General features: G+C 39.5%; 2 protein-coding genes across 3 annotated transcripts; both read right to left on the reverse strand.

Annotated features, from left to right (window-relative positions):
* Positions 1-1300: 1300 nt before the first annotated feature.
* On the reverse strand, positions 1301-4409 carry LOC131682498 (zinc finger protein 546-like). Of its 2 annotated transcripts, none has more exons than XM_058964012.1 (3): positions 4210-4409; positions 3399-4147; positions 1301-3339 (listed from the first exon to the last, which is right to left on the reverse strand). In XM_058964012.1, exons 1-3 carry the CDS (start codon positions 4342-4344, stop codon positions 1395-1397), a joined length of 2829 nt encoding a protein of 942 aa, XP_058819995.1. In that variant the 5' UTR covers positions 4345-4409; the 3' UTR covers positions 1301-1394. The 2 variants fall into 2 exon arrangements, with proteins under 2 accessions (XP_058819995.1, XP_058819994.1); XM_058964011.1 differs by having other exon boundaries at positions 1301-3342.
* Positions 4410-18853: 14444 nt separating this feature from the next.
* On the reverse strand, positions 18854-19216 carry LOC131679411 (uncharacterized). Its single transcript, XM_058960143.1, has one exon. It carries the CDS (start codon positions 19214-19216, stop codon positions 18854-18856), a length of 363 nt encoding a protein of 120 aa, XP_058816126.1.
* Positions 19217-19473: the final 257 nt, after the last annotated feature.

The following is a 19473-nucleotide window of genomic DNA, read 5'->3' on the forward strand; positions in this document are numbered from 1 at the left end:
GAGGAGTGGAAGGAAGGGGTCATCACCCCGATATACAAGAAAGGCGACAAATTGGGCTGTGAAAACTACAGAGCGATCACAGTGACAAATGCCGCTTACAAAGCGCTGTCCCAGATCTCTCGGGTCCGTTTGAAACACGCAGGGGATTAAGACAAGGCGATGGGTTGTCCAGCTTGCTGTTCAATATAGCGCTGGAAGCGATTTTCACGAGGTCCGGACAGTTCGTGTGCTTCGCTGACGACGTGGACATAATCGCTAGAAACAAGGAGACGGTAGCAGATCTGTATACCCGACTGAAGTGCGAAGCAGCACGAGTAGGACTGAACATAAATGTGTCTAAGACGAAGTACATACTGGTTGGCGGAACCGATCGCGATAGAGAACGCTTGGTCAGTAGTATTACGATCGACAGCGTTCCAGGTGGTTGACGAGTTCATCTATCTAGGCTCATTGGTGACTGCGGACAATAACACCAGCCGGGAGATCAGAAGGCGTATTATCTCTGGAAGTCGTGCTTACTATGGGCTCCACAAAACTTTGAGAACCAGGTAGCTTGACCACCGCACGGAATGCGCCATGTACAACACACTGATTAGACCGGTGGTTCTCTACGGGCACGAAACGTGGACAAGGCTCGAGGAGGATCTGCAAGCACTCGAAGTCTTCGAAAGAAGCGTGCTGAGAACGATCTTTGGTGGTGTGCAGGAGGAGGATGAACCACGAACTTGCGCGACTCTATGGTGAGCCAAGTATCCGGAAAGTAGCTCAAGCTGGAAGAGTACGGTGGGCGGGGCATGTTGTGAGGATGCCGGACAACAACCCCACCAAGTTGGTTTTTACCTCCAACCCGGCAGGTACAAGACAGAGAAGAGAGCAGCGTTCCCGGTGACTGGACCAAGTGGAGCAGAACCTGGCGAGTATCGGGCACCTGTGAGGTTGGAGACAGGTAGCAACTGACCGAGTGACGTGGCGGAATATTGTGGAACAGATTAAATCATAATAATATGATGTATAATCAGGAAATATATGTATAAGAGCTTAAAATAGCGCGGGAAAATTCTCAACGTGATTGGAAGACAATCTTTAAAAACATTCACTCCAAGCTTTTAAACTCACATCAACGATCAGTGTGGTTTTTTGTTGTGCATCGTAAAATTGTAACCAACGAGTTTTTTTGTATATTGTGCACAGGAACCGTCTGCCTTCTGTTGATCCAGGGGAATCAACGGGGGCAATGGGTGACCGGAAATTGAAGAGAAAAATGTGTGATTTTGGAAGTTAGTTGAATTAAACGCTTGAAGAGATTACATTTCTTTACTCGCACACACCATCGCTTAAACCTAACAGTTTGACGAAATTCTTAACAACTACAATGTTCTGCTTGTTGCTAACCCTCAGCCTACATTATCCTCAGCGTGTTTCTGCATATGAATCATCAGTTCACGATTCCGGATATATGCTGCCGGACAGTGCGCGCATTGGAACGGTCGCTCTCCGGTATGGGTGGACATTTCGTGTCGTTTCCGATCGGTAAAATGCGAGAAAGCTCTATCACAGTATCGGCACGGGTACGGTTTAGCTCCCGTATGAACCCGCATGTGGGCATTCAGCTGTTCCAGGGTGGGAAATTTTTTCGGACACATCTTACAGTCGAATGGGTAATCATTAGCATGAACAGCGCGCCGGTGACGTTTCAGTATGCCCTTATTTCTGAAACTAGCTCCACAATCGATACAAATCTGCTTCCTTAGATCGGAATGTATCTCCTGATGGGCTTTCAGGCCATGTGCTGCCCGGAAAACTTTGCCGCACGTGTCACAGGGAAATTCTTCGACTTTCCCCAAATGCACTGTATTTTCGTGCTCTCGGAAGTTTGACCAACGAGAGAACGTTTGGTCACAGTAGCGACACTGATACTGCTTAGTGAAGCGAGTGAATCGATGCCACACGAGGCAAGTTGCATTTTCAAATGATTTGCAGCAACCGGGACAGACATTGGAATCGTCAGTACGCTCTGCTTCGTTCTCACGTCGTTTACCCGAATGCTCGTGCGCGCAGTGTTCCAGCAATAGACTCTCGTTAGCAAATTCTGTGGCACATTTTGGTAGACAGCAGACAAATTTGCTTTTGCCTGCGGTAGCATCTGGTTTTGTGTGTCCTTGGAGGGCTTCCACTGCAAGCGAATCCTGCTCCGGTTGGTCCGATGATGCATTATTTTCAGCTACAGAGTGGTTAGGAGCATTCTTCAGGTGCTTTGTGATAGTGTACTGCTTTGAGAAAAGCAACTTACATATCTTACAGTGATACAGTTGACTGACCGATTGTCTAGTATTTTGATGCATTACCAGTCCTCGGTCCCATTCGAAACGACCAAAACATACGTCGCATTGATATTCACCCACGGCATCCGCATTATCGATTAGATGAATTCGTCGCCCGTGCTGGAGTAATTCACTGTACGTCTCGAAAAATTGTCCACAACCACAGCAGCGTTCTCCCCTTAACGTGATGACCTCGTAGTTGTCGTATTGATCAATCTGCGTAATGAAATTAGATCCTGGCATTTGCAGGTGGCGATGTCTTGTGATCGATCGGTTGTTATTTCTCGATCGAATCTTAACTTTCGTTTTATCATCGGTGATTTCTTTTTCGAGCGCTGCCATCACATCTTCATGATTCAGTTCGACTAACATAGATTCATCCTTTTCTTTGCTGCTGTATAAATTTAGGAAGTTTTGTTTATGTTTCTCACTGAGCATCTGATGATTCTTGAGAGCACCTTTCCCACTGAAGGCTTCATCACAGATCATGCAAATGAGAATATTTTTACTGGTAATAAAATTAATGTGCTTCGACAATTGTTTGCCATCCACGAAGTCACAGTAGCAAATCGGGCAAATAAATCCGTTGGACAAGTTGACATCCTCCTCGTGTGCTTCTTTTGCATGCTGAAATACTTGCTCCCTCTTGACACAGGTAAAATCGCAACCGCAGCATCGTTCACCTTTCAGTTTTATGTACTGAAATGTCTTGAATGTAATGCGATCCAACACCTGCGATTCGGGTATGCTTGTTGGTGGAACTCCCTGACAATCGATCTCTTGTTCGTTTCCGAATAGGTTACTGGACGTGTCGCTTCGAATTTTTCTATCCGTAGGGGACCGCATTGAAGATCCCATCCCCGGCGATTTATTTTCATCTTCCATTGTCCAATTGTCACTCAAGTTACTTTCCTCGTCTTCGTCGAAGTTATCGTCTTCACTACTTCCGTCTTCGCTTTGATAAGCATCAGAATCATATTCACCATCTTTCGTGACCATAGGATCGTCCTCTGAGTTACTGCTGAAAGTAAACCTTTTTAATGAAAACATTCCCTCATAAAATTATAACCCACTTACCAACTAACGCCGGCATTTTGGTAATTTTGCAAATGAGCTTCAATTTGACGCAGTTTATTGAAATATCTCTCGCAAATCTTACACACAAATATGCTTTTTGATTTACTGCCGTCAATGTGCCTCGTAAGAGCCGTTTCGGTGGAAAATTTGTAGAAGCAAATCGGACAATAATTACCACAGCCAACGATATCGATGGAATGTGCCATGGTTGAGTGTTGCAGCAGCTCCTTTCGAGTTTCCCCTACAAAACTGCAGCCGCAGCATCGGTCCCCTTTGACGTCCACCACTAAATAATCCAACTGATCAGTGATTTGCAGGACAACTTCCGCGTTGGGCATTACGAACTTGGTTTTCCTGTAGGTCCGTTGGAGGCAAACCTTTTTACTATCACTAGATAGAATCGTATCCGCAGGGTGTTTAACATTCAAATCAATATTTCCGATTGTTTCTTCGTGTTGCTGAGCACTATTAATGCCTGCTGAGGCAGAGTAATCTGCTTCTATATTTTCCTCTTCTAAATACTCATACAGGTAACCATCGGCATTATCATCATCATCATCATATACTAATTCTTCCTGTTTGATTTCATCCGCTATTATTCTTTCCTGCACCGACTCTTGCCCAGTGTTGGAACCAATCGTATCACATTCCTCCGCTTCACGAATCATTCTTCGGATTAGATAACCTGTTTTTACTTTATGCGTGCAAACAGTGCAAATCCAAAGGGACCGACGCCCATCATTGAAGACCTGGATTATTTTTATGAAATTATTTCCGTTTTTTTTTATCAAAAATGTGAGAGAAAGCTTACCTCTACATCGGCCAGCTCTCGCACCATTGCTGCTATCTGTACACCACTATCGCGATCGAAAATCGATTTCAGTCGTTTGTACGATGATCCACCGTCGTACTTGCAAATCCGGCAGGTTCCAGCCTGGCCTGCCATAATTTCAAATATTTTCTATATAGAGTAGATTTTTATGCAAATAAAAATCTCGAATCCTTCCCTGTTCTGTTGTTATGACAGAAGAGCCCAGTGCAAAAGAACAAAATGGCGTTTTAGATCAGTGTCGATAAAGCAGCATGTTGTATACACTGAAAATAATCCACACATTCCATTCATGTGCTCATTGCACTTGGTCCAACCTGGGGCGGGACTTGTCGATAGATCTTTTCTTTTTCTGTTCATTCTATCGTTCGTCTCGCAAAGCCTCATTGTTTGCCTCACATAGTGGCTGCATTTGACGTTCTATTTTTTCAATCTGTATGTCTCGTCTCAGGGTCCAACTAACGGAGGTCCAACTAAAAAGCGGTTCAGTTAAACAGTGACAGCGAATCACGACTGTACAACGTCGATAAATTTAAAAGAGATTATAACTACTAGAGGGAGCAAAGCACTACTGTCTCCATATGTATTCGCGGACTGAAACATGGGGGTGTCGCTCTAGCATGTTGTATCCCATTACTTTGACATGTGTGTACCCGGGGCAATATGTGTCAAACTAATGGGCCTAGCATATGTAAGAGCGAGATGATAAATTATCAGTGTTAGTAGCGACATGCGACCTCTAGTAGTTATAATCTCTTTTATAAATTTTTGGGTACCATTCACCGATCATCTTGACGCAAACTTCGTTTTGTTTTGAATATTATTAATCGAATTAAGAAATTAAAATTAAATCGAAACATGGAAGCAGTACTTACAACATCAATATAATATAAATTTTCAGTATGCATCTCTTATTATTTCGCCAAACAGTCATTTTAGTATGCTGCATCACATCAAGCGCTCATTTTTGCGCTTTTGTTATTTTTGTCGCTTAAAAAGCTAACTTGCAATTTAAGGAAATAAAACTTTTATGGCTAATATTTCTAAGTAATCAATACAGTCGTGATTCGCTGGTTGGGCCACAGCCTTGTCCAACTAACGAATTTGATTCGCTAGTTGGACCGACTGACAAATGTCGAAAAAACTCTTCAAATGAGATGTTGGCTGTGTAAATGCATCTGTTCACATCTCTAAATATTGTCAGATTGATTGTCAAAGTAAATTTGACACGAGATTTTGGGGTTCAGATGCTTTTTAGTTGGACAATGGTCCAACCAGCGGAGGTCCAACTAAAAAGCGGTCCAGTTAAAAAGTGTCCAATCAGCGAATCACGACTGTATACAAACAGAATGTACCACTACAGATTCTCTTGATGTGTTAAGCTATTGCTCAAGTCTTCACATTTAAATAACGCAAAGCGGGTATTTTTGATCAACGAGAAAACTTTGACTACATCCCAGTCAAAAAGTGCAAGTTGCTAGCTAACGGGGGACTATTTGCTAACTCGGATGCGCTAATTGCTCTTTAATTTGCCAGCAAATTGCTGGCAATTAGGGGGCTATTTCAAAGGCAACATTTGGGCGATTCGCCGCTGTCATTTTTTGCCCGCTCTACCTGCTCTTAAATCGCCCTTTATTGCCTAATATGAAAATTACAAATAATACTAATTTTTGGATTCACTATCTACTCACATAAACTTAACAGTATACTAGGTAATCGCCACCAAACTATAGGAAAAATCAATTGTGAAATTGGTATTGCACACCAAAACTTACCACAATTTGACTTTCATTAAGACTTTAGGTCAGAGATCTTGTCCTACTATAATTACACACGATTCCACAGTTTTCCACATTCGTTGGCTAAATGAAGTGCACTAGACAAACAAAATACAAGTGAGAACACGCCAATTGTTTAAAAATAAAACAATTTTAAGCTTAAGCCAAACATGAATGTTAGAAAAACGCAAAAAACAACCAAGTCCATTTCAACCGCCAGAAAATTTGACGAAGTATTGAAATTGCCTTTCAATTGCATTTGTTCCTAGGGGCTATTAGCACAGGCGAGTTGAGTCAAACGTCAAAACTGTTTTGATCGCCTGACCATGTTCGTCCGCATTTTTTTACCGGGATAGAGCAACGAAATGCTAGATTATCTCGAGATAAACAATATATTATAGATCTTTCAAAATTTTGATTCTAGAACTAAATATGTTAAGGAGTAACCAATGTTGGAACCCTATACTGTTTGTTATTCAAAAAACAAGAGGATATGAAGAAGAAAAGCACAAACAAATGACGTAGTGGGCCTTTCTGTTGCCATTAGTTTTATTTCGATTCGGTCATAGGTAATTTAATCGGTTTTCTTTTCGAGATAAAAAGTGTCCATAAGTGTTCTAATCGGTGTAGCTCAGCCTTTTCTCACTTTTCATCGTGCACCAAAGAATCAGGATGCTCGTTCGGATGTTTATGTTTACTTCAAGGGCCCCGGCCGCCATGCTTAATTTTGCAAGTATAATACTAATACACTCAAAAGTGTCAAATGTTCCCAACTTTCTCTCCATCTTGCCTTGAAATGTCATTGAATTGAATTAGCAATTCGACGTCATCATTTCATAAGGCGTTATATACAATATGCTCATGTTGAGAAAATGGCGTCTGAAAAATTACCTCTTACTTTATATTTTCATTTATGAACAGGAGCTTGTTTTAGGGGCAAACAACTCAATGCCGTGTTAAATTAACCATTTTTTTCGAATAATATACCAGATTCATTAAAAAAAATTTATTTTGAGCTATTTCTGCAGATAAATGTTTTGGTCCCTTTTGAAACATCGCACTGGTTTTGTGCTCTCTCCCATAATCCCTTTTCGGCGAGACGTTAGCTTATAAGGTTCTTTACTGAAACAGTTAACCTCACTTTTCTTGAGAGTTCGCTTGTACTGTTTGCATGGACTTCTTTACGATTTACTTCGAGCGAATCTAGTCGTCCACAAATTTTTCTAAGTTCATGTAAACAGTACAAGCGAACTGTAAAGAAAAGTGAGATTAACTGTTTCAGTAAAGAACCTAATTCAATAGTTCATGCGGGTGAACCCTTTTGTTTACAGCAAACGATTATGTGACGTTTATTTTGATCCCTTTCTTGGTGTTGGGATGTTTTTGGTCCCTTTCAAATATAATCTTTTTCATTAACCCTCTAGTGCCCAAATTGTTATTTGGCCTGAAAATTTTTTTTTGGGTGGGTTACGTGATGAGAATAACGAAAATAAAGTTGATAATTCATGTAAGCAATGGATTATTCATTAAAACCTTAAAATAAGTAGGCCGCCTAGAGGCGGTGTTGGGCACCTGGGCGAATGAAAAACAAAAACTTTTTTTCTTCTAGTTACTTCAACATAAGCGAATTCAGATGGTTTATATTTTGAATTCCATCAGAACGCAAATTACCTAGGTTAAGGAGTATTTCTCTAGTGCTTTGGTTGTTTAATTATTTACTTCTAATTTATAGTAGGGAAGACCAGTGTCTGCTGGCGATGGTTTCATTTATCATATTTTATTTTTTAATTTAAGAAGATCATGTAAAAGAGAATTTTAGAGATTCTTCAGGTGAAATTCCGAAGCAAACAAACAAAAAAGAACAAATTTTGTTTGTGGTTACGTATATTGTATATACGACCACGGAAAGTTTTTTTCGCGCGCTATCGAAAAATCTAGTCATTCGTAGAATAGCTTTGAACTAGCTCTAAATAACAAAAATGCTGAAATTCAAAAACTTCACCTAGGGTAATGAACCTTTTTTCGCCCTAACCATGTGAAGCCGGTGGTTAGAGCAGCGTTAGCCATCTTTGTTCAACGCATTAGAAAGCAAAGATACTGGTGCCAATGCATACGCATTGCATCAATTGTATTCCGAGTAATTAATGAAATGGTGAGGCACCCTCCCTAATACCACTAAAATCGCATCTACAGTAAAATGCTACCCAAAAATATTGTTTTAGCTATTAAAATTTCCAAAAATAGTTAAAATTTGTTTAATGAAGATTACCACTAAACACAAAATAGTTTTTTTTCCACGTTTTCATGGAATTTTCAACTTTGAGCTTCAATTTCCTTTAACAGAAAGCTACGATTATTCAAACAATGTGTGTGTATGAAAGGTGTGAGCGTTGGGAAGAAATACTAGTGCGGATGACAACATACAATCATGTTTTAGAAGTTTTATTTAGATTTTTAAAGAGACCGTCTAGAGGCGGTGTTGGGAACTGGAGGGTTAAGCTTTCTTTTTCAGTATTTTATGTGCACCTGGAAATGATACTATCCTGAATTTTTTATGACATAACCTCACTTATTTTATAAAGCAGATCAAAATTTTAGCGCTCCCTTTTTAGTTTTTATTCCTGTCAATACTGTTTATAAACATCAAAAATGATATTTGTCATAATGTACTGAAAATGTCTAATTTTTCTAACTTTCGATTTGCTGATAAAATATACTTTTTTCATTGAATCAAACAACCACCACTGGAATCTTATAGAACAATCCTTGAACAAACATTTTTGTGCTTGACAGCAGATTTTTTAAAAATTAAGGTATAATATTGATGTTAATAGAAGTGTTTTTCAACAAAAAAAAAATCTTTCGCAGATTTTAGTTTTTTAAATAAACAATGGTAAGCGAATATATAATATTTATTAAAGTCAAACATAGAACTACAATGTAAAAAAATTGATTAATTTAAGCTAGAAATAATTGATTTGGATTTGTACGCTGGGTCGAAAATGACCCATTATAGGGGCAATGGAAAATTTTGAGGTTATAGCGTTTGAGCGTTTAGTTTGTTATGTTGTACTCGTCATTCTTAGTTTATTTTAGATGCAAATTCGGTGTTTTTGGTCGGAATACAGTTCATATCGTTGACGTTGTTAATAGCGAATCTTTCATGATTCGTGTCTTGCTGATTTTCGATAGTAGGGTGACAGAAATTGAAGAAAAGTGTGATACTGGAGTGTCGTTCGGTTGTGAAATGTTACGTTTTGACTTATGTGTAATTCCCTTCTAAATTTTTACACATCGCGCCTAGTTCGCCATCTGCAGACGAATAGCGGAAAGTGTTTCCCGCGTTCAATAAAGCAGGTTCAAAACAACGTGCAGATGGTCGTAGTTACATTTATGTGATTTATGACGCTCCTTTTAAGTGTATTTCGCAAGACGTTATGCTACAGATGTGTATTTTACGGCGGCGGCGATAAGGATGCGGCGGTTCTTTTTTATTTTCTTTTTTATCTTCTCTTTGTCACACAGGAAAAATGGATACGCAATTTGCCTGAATACCTCCCCCCCCCCCCCGTAAGCCGGAGATAAGAAAACTGAAAACGTGGCAAGCTCTGATGTATATTAAAAAATCAAATAAATACTCTAGATACGTGTATCTTATAAATTCAGCATCACGACTCAACACGTTTTATTACATTACCATTCAACAATTTCATACAATTTTCGATCTTGTTCAAAGCCAACCGCCTACTCGCGACTTACGGAGACATCATAAGAACGACAGCAACAACATCGTTGTTGCACATGATCTAAAACAACATGAAACTTGTCACAAAAAACCGACCAAAATCTGTCCAAAATGGACTTGTTGGATTGGGCATTCCTCTCACGGAAATAGCACGCATCTTTTGTATTCGTACCGGATCTTGAAATTAAAATCAATCACGAGCTGTTCCACGAGTAAAGTGTCATCTCATAGTTCGATTGAACAATTTACAAAAATTGTTTCCCTTACAAAGACGATGATGGTATACAAGCAAAAAAAAAAATGTTCGGATGCAGGAGACAACGGCACCGGAATAAGATAAATGGTACTGTCGAACATTTCGTCAGCCCGTAATGGTGCTAGACTGCAGAACGAAAGATCCACACGATAGAAGAAAAAAACGTAATAGATTACACGAAATTGGAAGCATTCACGACGATATGATAGCACATCTTCGGTTTCGAAGGTTCACGAAAGTTGTGCGTCCAGACTGGTATGAAGACAAGAGTCAAGTGATGCTTGCTACACCTCCCCCCTTCCAGATCGGTGCTCCGTTTTAATGGACCGGGTGACTTTGGCAGAGATTGAAATCACATAATGTAAATCTATAACGCACCCCTGAGGATGTGGCTGGTGGGTGGTACGTATGGGGGATAGTAGCTAGACATTTCCAACACCACGTAGACCTGTGTCAGGGAAAATGTTGTTTTTGGAGGATATTTTCAAGAAAGTCAGCAGGTTTCAACTGAAGAGATATACTTCAAATTTTACTGCCTTGTTTTGGTGGACACTGCTTACACATGCCGGGAATGATTGATGAAGGATATTAAAATAAATTGGTTTCCAGTCCAATCATTCCTTGGTGATCTCATCTTCGATTGGATGCTTTGGATTAAATTGAGACATATCCTAGTCTTTCGTGGTAATTGGTCCTAATTAGTGCTCCCTAGGAATCAATTGAATTCAATTAAGAGAATGGGATAGTTATGTTTAAGTTAGGGGTACCACCCAATAAACTATAGACAGCCTTCCACACTGTGTTTATGGAGATGTTTGGTAGTTTAAATCATTTCTAGAGTTTTACCTAGAGAAATTTGTTCTAGACTGGTTCATTTCTAGACTTTTAGCTCCACCAGGCTCTGCTGATTCCTTTTATGGCCCAGAGTAATTGTGCAAATTTTGGTACTGATCGGTTGTGTCTACGGACCCTCAAAAAATTTCAAAGTTTATATGGAAATTAGTATGGAAAATCGGTTAACATTGAAAATAAATTCCTAAAAAATCACCTCATCAATCAATTAATCAAAACACTATATATTTCTAAAGGTATTCTTCTACTGAACATATTCGAGGAACATTGTAAGTTTGTGGAAATTCGCTGAGAAAAGTTATTAACTAAAGAAGCAGCATGACTTCAAACCAAGTGGATTTTATTATTAATCATAGCAACCCTGTTTAAATATCTGTATCTGCGATACGCGAGCGGGGGGTGGCCGCTGTCTAGTTTACATTTGTATAACAATGGAGCTATTCAAACAGGGTTGCCATGCTTAATAATAAAATCAGCCCGGGGACAACTTGACAGATAGTGCTTGTTTCATATATGTACCACTAATTTGATGGTGGCGCTAGTATGCCTTCTCCGTACGAGTACCACGAACAACGAAACGAAATAGTTTCAAGAGAAAAGCGTGTTTCGTTACGTGTGTTATGAACGCCGTCAATGCAGCAAGAACAAAATTTAGAAAAAGCGTATTCCAAAATGTGGATAAAGAAAACAATTATTAGAGAATAAATAAGAGAACTGGAAACTGTCAGCAAGGTACATAAATCTTATTATAAATTTAACTGGAAGTCGTTGTTTTTTTTGTTTTATTGTTGTGTGAAGTGTGTAATCGGTAAATCATTTGTGCTTTTTGCTCGAGAAATATGAATGAAAATCATTTTGGCCAATGAAAGTAAATCACCAAGCCTAACAATTCGTGAACATATGACATCTTGTTTCAAATTAATTAAGAACGTCAAGAATTCTAGAATTTTGTTTGGGAATATAAACGAAATATGTAGGATTTTCTACACAGTTAGCAAAATTGGTTTTGGATAGAATTTGTGCGCTTTTACCAGAATTCTGGCAGCAAACCGGTAGTGCCCGGTTTTATAATGCTGCCAGGAATAGGGGCCATGCATAAATAACGTAGCATTTGGGGGGGGGGGGGGGGGGGTAGGGAGGGTCTACCAAATTTGTGACGAAGTGTGACGAGGGGGAGGGTAGGGCCAGAAGTTGTGCGACGTAGCATTAAGTTTAAAACCAAAGGTTTAGAGAAAACAATTTAATGATCCTCCATTATTCCCAAGAGAAATAAATTTAAATTCAAACAAGTTACTTTTGATGCGGTTTTACGATTCGCGGAATTACAAGTTCACAAAAATACGAAAAGATTTGGTATGCGGATTTAACTTGCTAAATTAGTTAGTTAATGTTGCTAACTATTAGACTTAGTTTGGAAGCTGAATTAAATTTTCACTTCAGATTCAACCAAACAAAATATAGTAATTTAGATGAACGTATGCTTCTTAGAATCATTGGCAGCTGCAGGATAGTTAACTGAGAGAACTTCTCTTTATGCTCCCCTTGACATATAAAATTCCAAACAAAACAATCAACACTATATTTGTGATGAAATGGGCTTATTTTGCACGAAATTTGCTGTTATAATGAAAATGTTGATAACATTTTGAAAGGACATGTATTTAAAATAATTGAAAAACATGTAATTTTTTTTTCATCACCCGGGCGCTTTGCATGGGACGAGGGGGAGGGGGTAGGTAAATGCTACGTTATTTACGAGGGGAAGGTTAAAATTTTGTGACCAAATGCTACGAGGGGGGAGGGAGGGGTCAAAAGTCGCCGAAAAAAGCTACGTCATTTGTGTACGGCCCCATATACAATTATGTTCGACTCTTGCCAGAGTTTTATTCGACTTTTGCAATAATTCTGTCCAAAAGATTTTGCGATAATTTTTGTACGAATTTCTTCAGAATTCATTTCGCATATTGCTCAGCTCTAGCCCGACAGAAAACTAATTTAACGGCGTCCACCGGAGGATTGCATGTTGGTTCGATCACGAAGATTTTCGGAAATTTCAATATACGTGGAAGTGGCTCGATTTTGAAAGCCATCTTATTGTATTTCTGAAAATCGATTTATTTTTCTTGGATTTTTTAGATCCAAAATGGAATCTATGTTTCTGTTAAGGTATGGACAGTTTTTAATTTGAGCAGCAAAATAAATTTGGCGATAGAAATGCTTAAATTGTTCATTTTTTACAGCTAAAGAAAATAATAGATGAGATGCGCCTTTTTTTAAATTTTCTTCCATTCGAGCCGCCATGACATCACCAAATCACCACAAAATTTGCTTATGAGTTCAATATATGGGAGCTGTCAAGTTGTCCCCGGGCTGAATAAAATCCACTTGTTTTGAAGTCATGTTGCTCCTTTAGTTAATAACTTTTCTCAGCGAATTTTCACACACTTTCAATGTTCCACGAATGTGTTCAGTAGAACAATACCCTTAGAATTATATAATTTTCTCATGAATTGATTGAAAATGTTTGAAATTTTGGACTTAACCATCCTTCGTTAGCCCGATTCGTTTGATGTTGGCTCGAATCGGCGATTTTGTCGAACGAGTTACGTCAGAAGAAATAATAGGTTTGTTTCAGTACATGGTAGTTACTCCCTGTTGCTCCGGAGCAAAAAATTCTTGCTCCTTTTCACTCCGGTTTGCCACCAGAAGAAAAAAGAGAAGAAGATAGTACAGGAACGATTTTCTCCCTGTTTGCTCCGGAGTACTTCCAGTTTCTCCTGGTACTGGAACAAACCTAATCAGCAAATCAGAAATGTCTCATGGATTGCCTAATTCGACGAGAACATTTCACATGGGTCGATAAAAAAACGTAAACAATTCCGGTTAATACTTACTTCAAATGGACACTAACAAAGCTTTATACACACCTTAAATAAGCCGATTCTGAAGCCTGGCGGTTGGCGAAATAATAGATTATCGAGAAGGCATATAAGCAAATAACTTGTTTTGCTTATGTTCCCTTTCACTTCCCCTCAAAAATTAACGGTTCATCTACACCAACCCAGTTAAGCTCAATCGGAAATGAACCTAATTCTAACTAGAATTGGTTGTGTCACTGGAGCCGGAATAAGAACTGGAACCTGCCAGAATTGCAATTCATTTCCGGCTGAACTTTACTGGGAAACAACAAAACGGAAAAATATTTATGGGCCCTTTTCTTAACAGTCTTTTGAATAGATGCTCCCTCCGTCGCTGTCAACTGATTTCTTGAATATTTAGTAAAAAATGGCTGGAATTTACACGAAATAAACGACAGTCAAACATAAATTAAGTAGAGAGTACGTGTGCCATTTCCATGTACACATATTATTGTTTGAAGGTCGAACTGAAAAAGAAAGCCAAAGGAAACACCAAAGAGGCGCAAAACTGGCCAATGACCGTCAGTGGCATTATAAAAAAAAGCTTAATGCATAAGTTTTGCTTACCCCATGCAAACAACTTGTTTTCGGGATTTAATAGGTGTCAGCTCTACCGATTTTCCAATGACCCATTTTAGAATGACAGAGACCTAGCGGTACATTCCGAGGTCATTTACCCGTCTGCAAACCCCGTTCAATTATAATACGAGTATCAAATTTATACCAGTATTGCAATTAAACTTTCGATTCCTTGCCACGAATAAGTGCGCATGGAACTGGCGCGTATTTAGTGTATCATGAAATTTTAATTGATGTTGACACATCACTCCGTATACTTATCTAGTATTGGCCAAACAATGCAGTTCCTTTAATTGCTACCGGGGCTCCGCCCTGTCGACTGACGAACGCTACCCTCTTCCATGACAATTCTTCCCGAAACCCGTGGACACTGGCAGCTTTTACATCTCTGAAACTTCCTAGATTCACTGACTCGCCGATGCACCTGATCAACACTTCAATGTTATCGGCATCCACTTTAAGAGCAACCGGAAACCGTTCAAAAATCTAACATCCGCAGAATCTTTACCGATTCTAAAAAAATGTTGACGGGAGCGAAAATTTCACACGTTCGACGCACTACGCTTACTTTGATCAATTCTCACGACGAAGCACATTGCTCGATGTCTGTAGTAATTAGGTTTTACACCAACCGATATAACCCTAAAAAATGAGCCGGATGAACTTCGTTTGACAATTCTCGGTGGTTTGTTTACATGGAAGTTACGTGAGTTCGAATGTAACGTTGCACTCGCACTCACGCAACTGACAAAGTAAACAAACCACCGAGAATTGTCAAACATGAACTTCATTCATCACGAGTTCATTCGTGTCGTCATCTTGTAGAACTCAGCCCGGGGACAACTTGACAGCTCCCATATATTGAACTCATAAGCAAATTTTGTGGTGATTTGGTGATGTCATGGCGGCTCGAATGGAAGAAAATTTAAAAAAAGGCGCATCTCATCTATTATTTTCTTTAGCTGTAAAAAATGAACAATTTAAGCATTTCTATCGCCAAATTTATTTTGCTGTTCAAATTAAAAACTGTCCATACCTTAACAGAAACATAGATTCCATTTTGGATCTAAAAAATCCAAGAAAAATAAATCGATTTTCAGAAATACAAGAAGATGGCTTTCAAAATCGAGCCACTTCCACGTATATTGAAATTTCCGAAAATCTTCGTGATCGAACCAACATGCAATCCTCCGGTGGACGCCGTTAAATTAGTTTTCTGTCGGGCTAGAGCTGAGCAATATGCGAAATGAATTCTGAAGAAATTCGTACAAAAATTATCGCAAAATCTTTTGGACAGAATTATTGCAAAAGTCGAATAAAACTCTGGCAAGAGTCGAACATAATTGTATATGGGGCCGTACACAAATGACGTAGCTTTTTTCGGCGACTTTTGACCCCTCCCTCCCCCCTCGTAGCATTTGGTCACACAATTTTAACCTTCCCCTCGTAAATAACGTAGCATTTACCTACCCCCTCCCCCTCGTCCCATGCAAAGCGCCCGGGTGATGAAAAAAAAAATTACATGTTTTTAAATTATTTTAAATACATGTCCTTTCAAAATGTTATCAACATTTTCATTATAACAGCAAATTTCGTGCAAAATAAGCCCATTTCATCACAAATATAGTGTTGATTGTTTTGTTTGGAATTTTATATGTCAAGGGGAGCATAAAGAGAAGTTCTCTCAGTTAACTATCCTGCAGCTGCCAATGATTCTAAGAAGCATACGTTCATCTAAATTACTATATTTTGTTTGGTTGAATCTGAAGTGAAAATTTAATTCAGCTTCCAAACTAAGTCTAATAGTTAGCAACATTAACTAACTAATTTAGCAAGTTAAATCCGCATACCAAATCTTTTCGTATTTTTGTGAACTTGTAATTCCGCGAATCGTAAAACCGCATCAAAAGTAACTTGTTTGAATTTAAATTTATTTCTCTTGGGAATAATGGAGGATCATTAAATTGTTTTCTCTAAACCTTTGGTTTTAAACTTAATGCTACGTCGCACAACTTCTGGCCCTACCCTCCCCCTCGTCACACTTCGTCACAAATTTGGTAGACCCTCCCTACCCCCCCCCCCCCCAAATGCTACGTTATTTATGCATGGCCCCTATTCCTGGCAGCATTATAAAACCGGGCACTACCGGTTTGCTGCCAGAATTCTGGTAAAAGCGCACAAATTCTATCCAAAACCAATTTTGCTAACTGTGTAGAAAATCCTACATATTTCGTTTATATTCCCAAACAAAATTCTAGAATTCTTGACGTTCTTAATTAATTTGAAACAAGATGTCATATGTTCACGAATTGTTAGGCTTGGTGATTTACTTTCATTGGCCAAAATGATTTTCATTCATATTTCTCGAGCAAAAAGCACAAATGATTTACCGATTACACACTTCACACAACAATAAAATAAAAAAAACAACGACTTCCAGTTAAATTTATAATAAGATTTATGTACCTTGCTGACAGTTTCCAGTTCTCTTATTTATTCTCTAATAATTGTTTTCTTTATCCACATTTTGGAATACGCTTTTTCTAAATTTTGTTCTTGCTGCATTGACGGCGTTCATAACACACGTAACGAAACACGCTTTTCTCTTGAAACTATTTCGTTTCGTTGTTCGTGGTACTCGTACGGAGAAGGCATACTAGCGCCACCATCAAATTAGTGGTACATATATGAAACAAGCACTATCTGTCAAGTTGTCCCCGGGCTGGTAGAACTCAATATTAGAATCAACTTCGGATTCATTTTCTTCGTCGTCGGCAGCCACTTCTGCTCCCTTTTCTGCCGCGACGTGCTCCGTTGCCTGGCGAACTGAAAAGCGCTTCACGCGTGTAAACATAGCCTTAAAAACCAAAGGAAAATACAGATTACTCTTAATAGATCTTTTCGCTTTCAATATAGTTAAAAATTGCATTTATATTTACCTGGGATGATAACCGCTATAATTTGGATTTTTGACGCTGCCACTATAATGAATCGAAAGCGACGCAAAGAAGATTTCGATTGTGGATTGCACTCAAGTTACGTATCCACTGACCAAAGTTATATAGCTCAACTATAGCACTTACACCAACTAGCTGTTATCCATTTTGTACAGTGCTGCCACCTGTCAGGTTTCAAAAGTACAGAACATTGAAAAAATCGTGTGGGTCGAAAACGACCCATTATAGAGTTTGAGGGTTAATCACAACAGTGTTGCCGCATTCGATCTCAAGAGCTTCCAATTTTTGTTCAGCGAAAATCCGTTCCTGCTTTAGAGCAGTTCCAAGCTCCTCTTCCTCAATTTGATCAGCTAACTCTAATGCCCTAATATCACTTTGGGTTTTGCTTGATGACCTACCGCTTTGTGAATATCTACTACCTTGACTATTAACTTCAGTTTGTAAATTATTGTCAGAATCGGGTACATTAGGATTCGCCGCACGCTGCATGGTTTTTCCAACGACACGACCTGAAACTTCATGAAATCTTCCGATGAAAAAATGATCGAGTAAATTACCACCTGTTACCAGTACATTGAGTCACCCCTCGGTGCCACCGAAAAAATAAGTTTTCCAGCAACGCTTCTTTGTTTATTTGAGTTTAGGTTGCTGTCGTTGCTATATAGCAACCATGTTATGTTTTCAACGTAAACATCTGCTACCGAGTAATTTGTAGTTTTATTGCATACGAAAATCTGTTAGTTTACACTGTACATCAGGTCAAGGAAAGGTAGTTTTGGTTAGAGATAATAACATTAGGAGCGAATAAAATTTTCAAATTAGCTTGCACTAAAACTATACGATTCTCCTCAGTGCATTCTTGAAGGCGTATTTCCGGTTTTCTTGCTTGATTGCCATCGGCAATCCATTCCAGCATGACGCTCCATATACCAACAGACTTTTTCCGCTGGAGGTTGTGTGTCTAGGTATGTTGAAGCCTCTCGTGCGCTGCTGTTGTCCTCTTTGTAGGTGTTGCAGAATGTATGCGGGAAGCATTTCATCGAAAGCTTGATTCATAATGCAACAAATACGCAGGTAATAGTTCGACGGTAGATCTTGCCCAAGAATTGTATTTCTTACTGCTGCCGTTGTGTCACGACGGCGAAGTCAGTAGACGAAACGAACTGCCGACTTGTAACAGCGGTGAAGCTGTTGTTTGAGTGTAGCTGATAGTCCCGGATAGTATACAACGTTGCAGTAGGTGAATATAGGTACTACTACGGCCTGTACCAACTTATGTCTTGTTTTCTGTGAAAGTACTGCCGTAAAACGTCTGAAGGTCCTAAAAGTGTTATATGTTTTCTTCACCACGTCATTCACTTGGTGGGTCCAGCTTAGATTGCAGTCAAGTTGTAGGCCGAGGTTTGTTACATTGCTGCTAAGAGGAATCGTCGAAACGCTGAAGACTATATCCGCGGTAGGTACAACTACACCTGTCTTGCTGAAAATTATTGCCTGTTTTTTCGGGTTAGGGAACAGGTAGTGTTCTTTGGCCCAACCGACTACTGCTGCAAGATCTTGTTGATGATGTGCACAAGTCTGTCTATCTCTGCGATCGGTCCCGATAGGTAGATTTGGAGATCATCGGCATAAAGATGCCAACTGCACGTAAGTGTTGTTGGCAGGCTATTTATGTACATGCTGAATAGTAGCGCACTAAGACATGAGCCCTGTGGTGTGCCCTCTGGTACCCCGCGTTCGGCGGTCGTTGTATTTCCGAGACGAACGGCCTGTGAACGTCCACCCAGAAAGGAAGAGATCAAACCACATGCATCCGGAAAAAAGAGGAACTCGCTATTAAGTTTGTTCGCGAGTATCTTATGTTGAACACAGTTGAAAGCTAGCGAGAAGTCCACGAGTACCATGACTGTACAGCGGTTGTTGTCGAAGTTGCTGTAGATGTCGTGAACCACTTTCGTGAGGGCAGTCGTCGTGCTGTACCTCTTCCGATAGCCGGATTGGCAGTGCGCAAGAAGTGGCGGGTTCGCCCTCCTAGGGTATTCGCTGATTTGCTCTAGCGGATTTTTTCCAGGATCTTAGAAAAGGCCGGTAGAATGCTAATTGGACGGAAGTCTTTAGATTCTGAAGGATTCGAAGACTTGGGAATCGGCGCGATAATGGC

The sequence above is a fragment of the Topomyia yanbarensis genome, chromosome 2, assembly GCF_030247195.1.
Source record: "Topomyia yanbarensis strain Yona2022 chromosome 2, ASM3024719v1, whole genome shotgun sequence".
In the NCBI taxonomy this organism is placed as follows: Eukaryota; Metazoa; Arthropoda; class Insecta; order Diptera; family Culicidae; genus Topomyia; species Topomyia yanbarensis.

What these genes read in the sequence shown, in the direction of transcription:
- LOC131679411 (XM_058960143.1), bottom strand. Translation starts at nt 19,216, where the DNA reads ATGGTACTCGTGGACTTCTCGCTAGCTTTCAACTGTGTTCAACATAAG.
- LOC131682498 (XM_058964011.1), bottom strand. Translation starts at nt 4,344, where the DNA reads ATGGCAGGCCAGGCTGGAACCTGCCGGATTTGCAAGTACGACGGTGGA. An exon ending in GAGAGCTGGCCGATGTAGAG is followed by an intron (nt 4,148 to 4,209) that starts GTAAGCTTTCTC and finishes AAAATAATCCAG; the next exon opens with GTCTTCAATGATGGGCGTCG. An exon ending in CAAAATGCCGGCGTTAGTTG is followed by an intron (nt 3,343 to 3,398) that starts GTAAGTGGGTTA and finishes GTTTACTTTCAG; the next exon opens with CAGTAACTCAGAGGACGATC.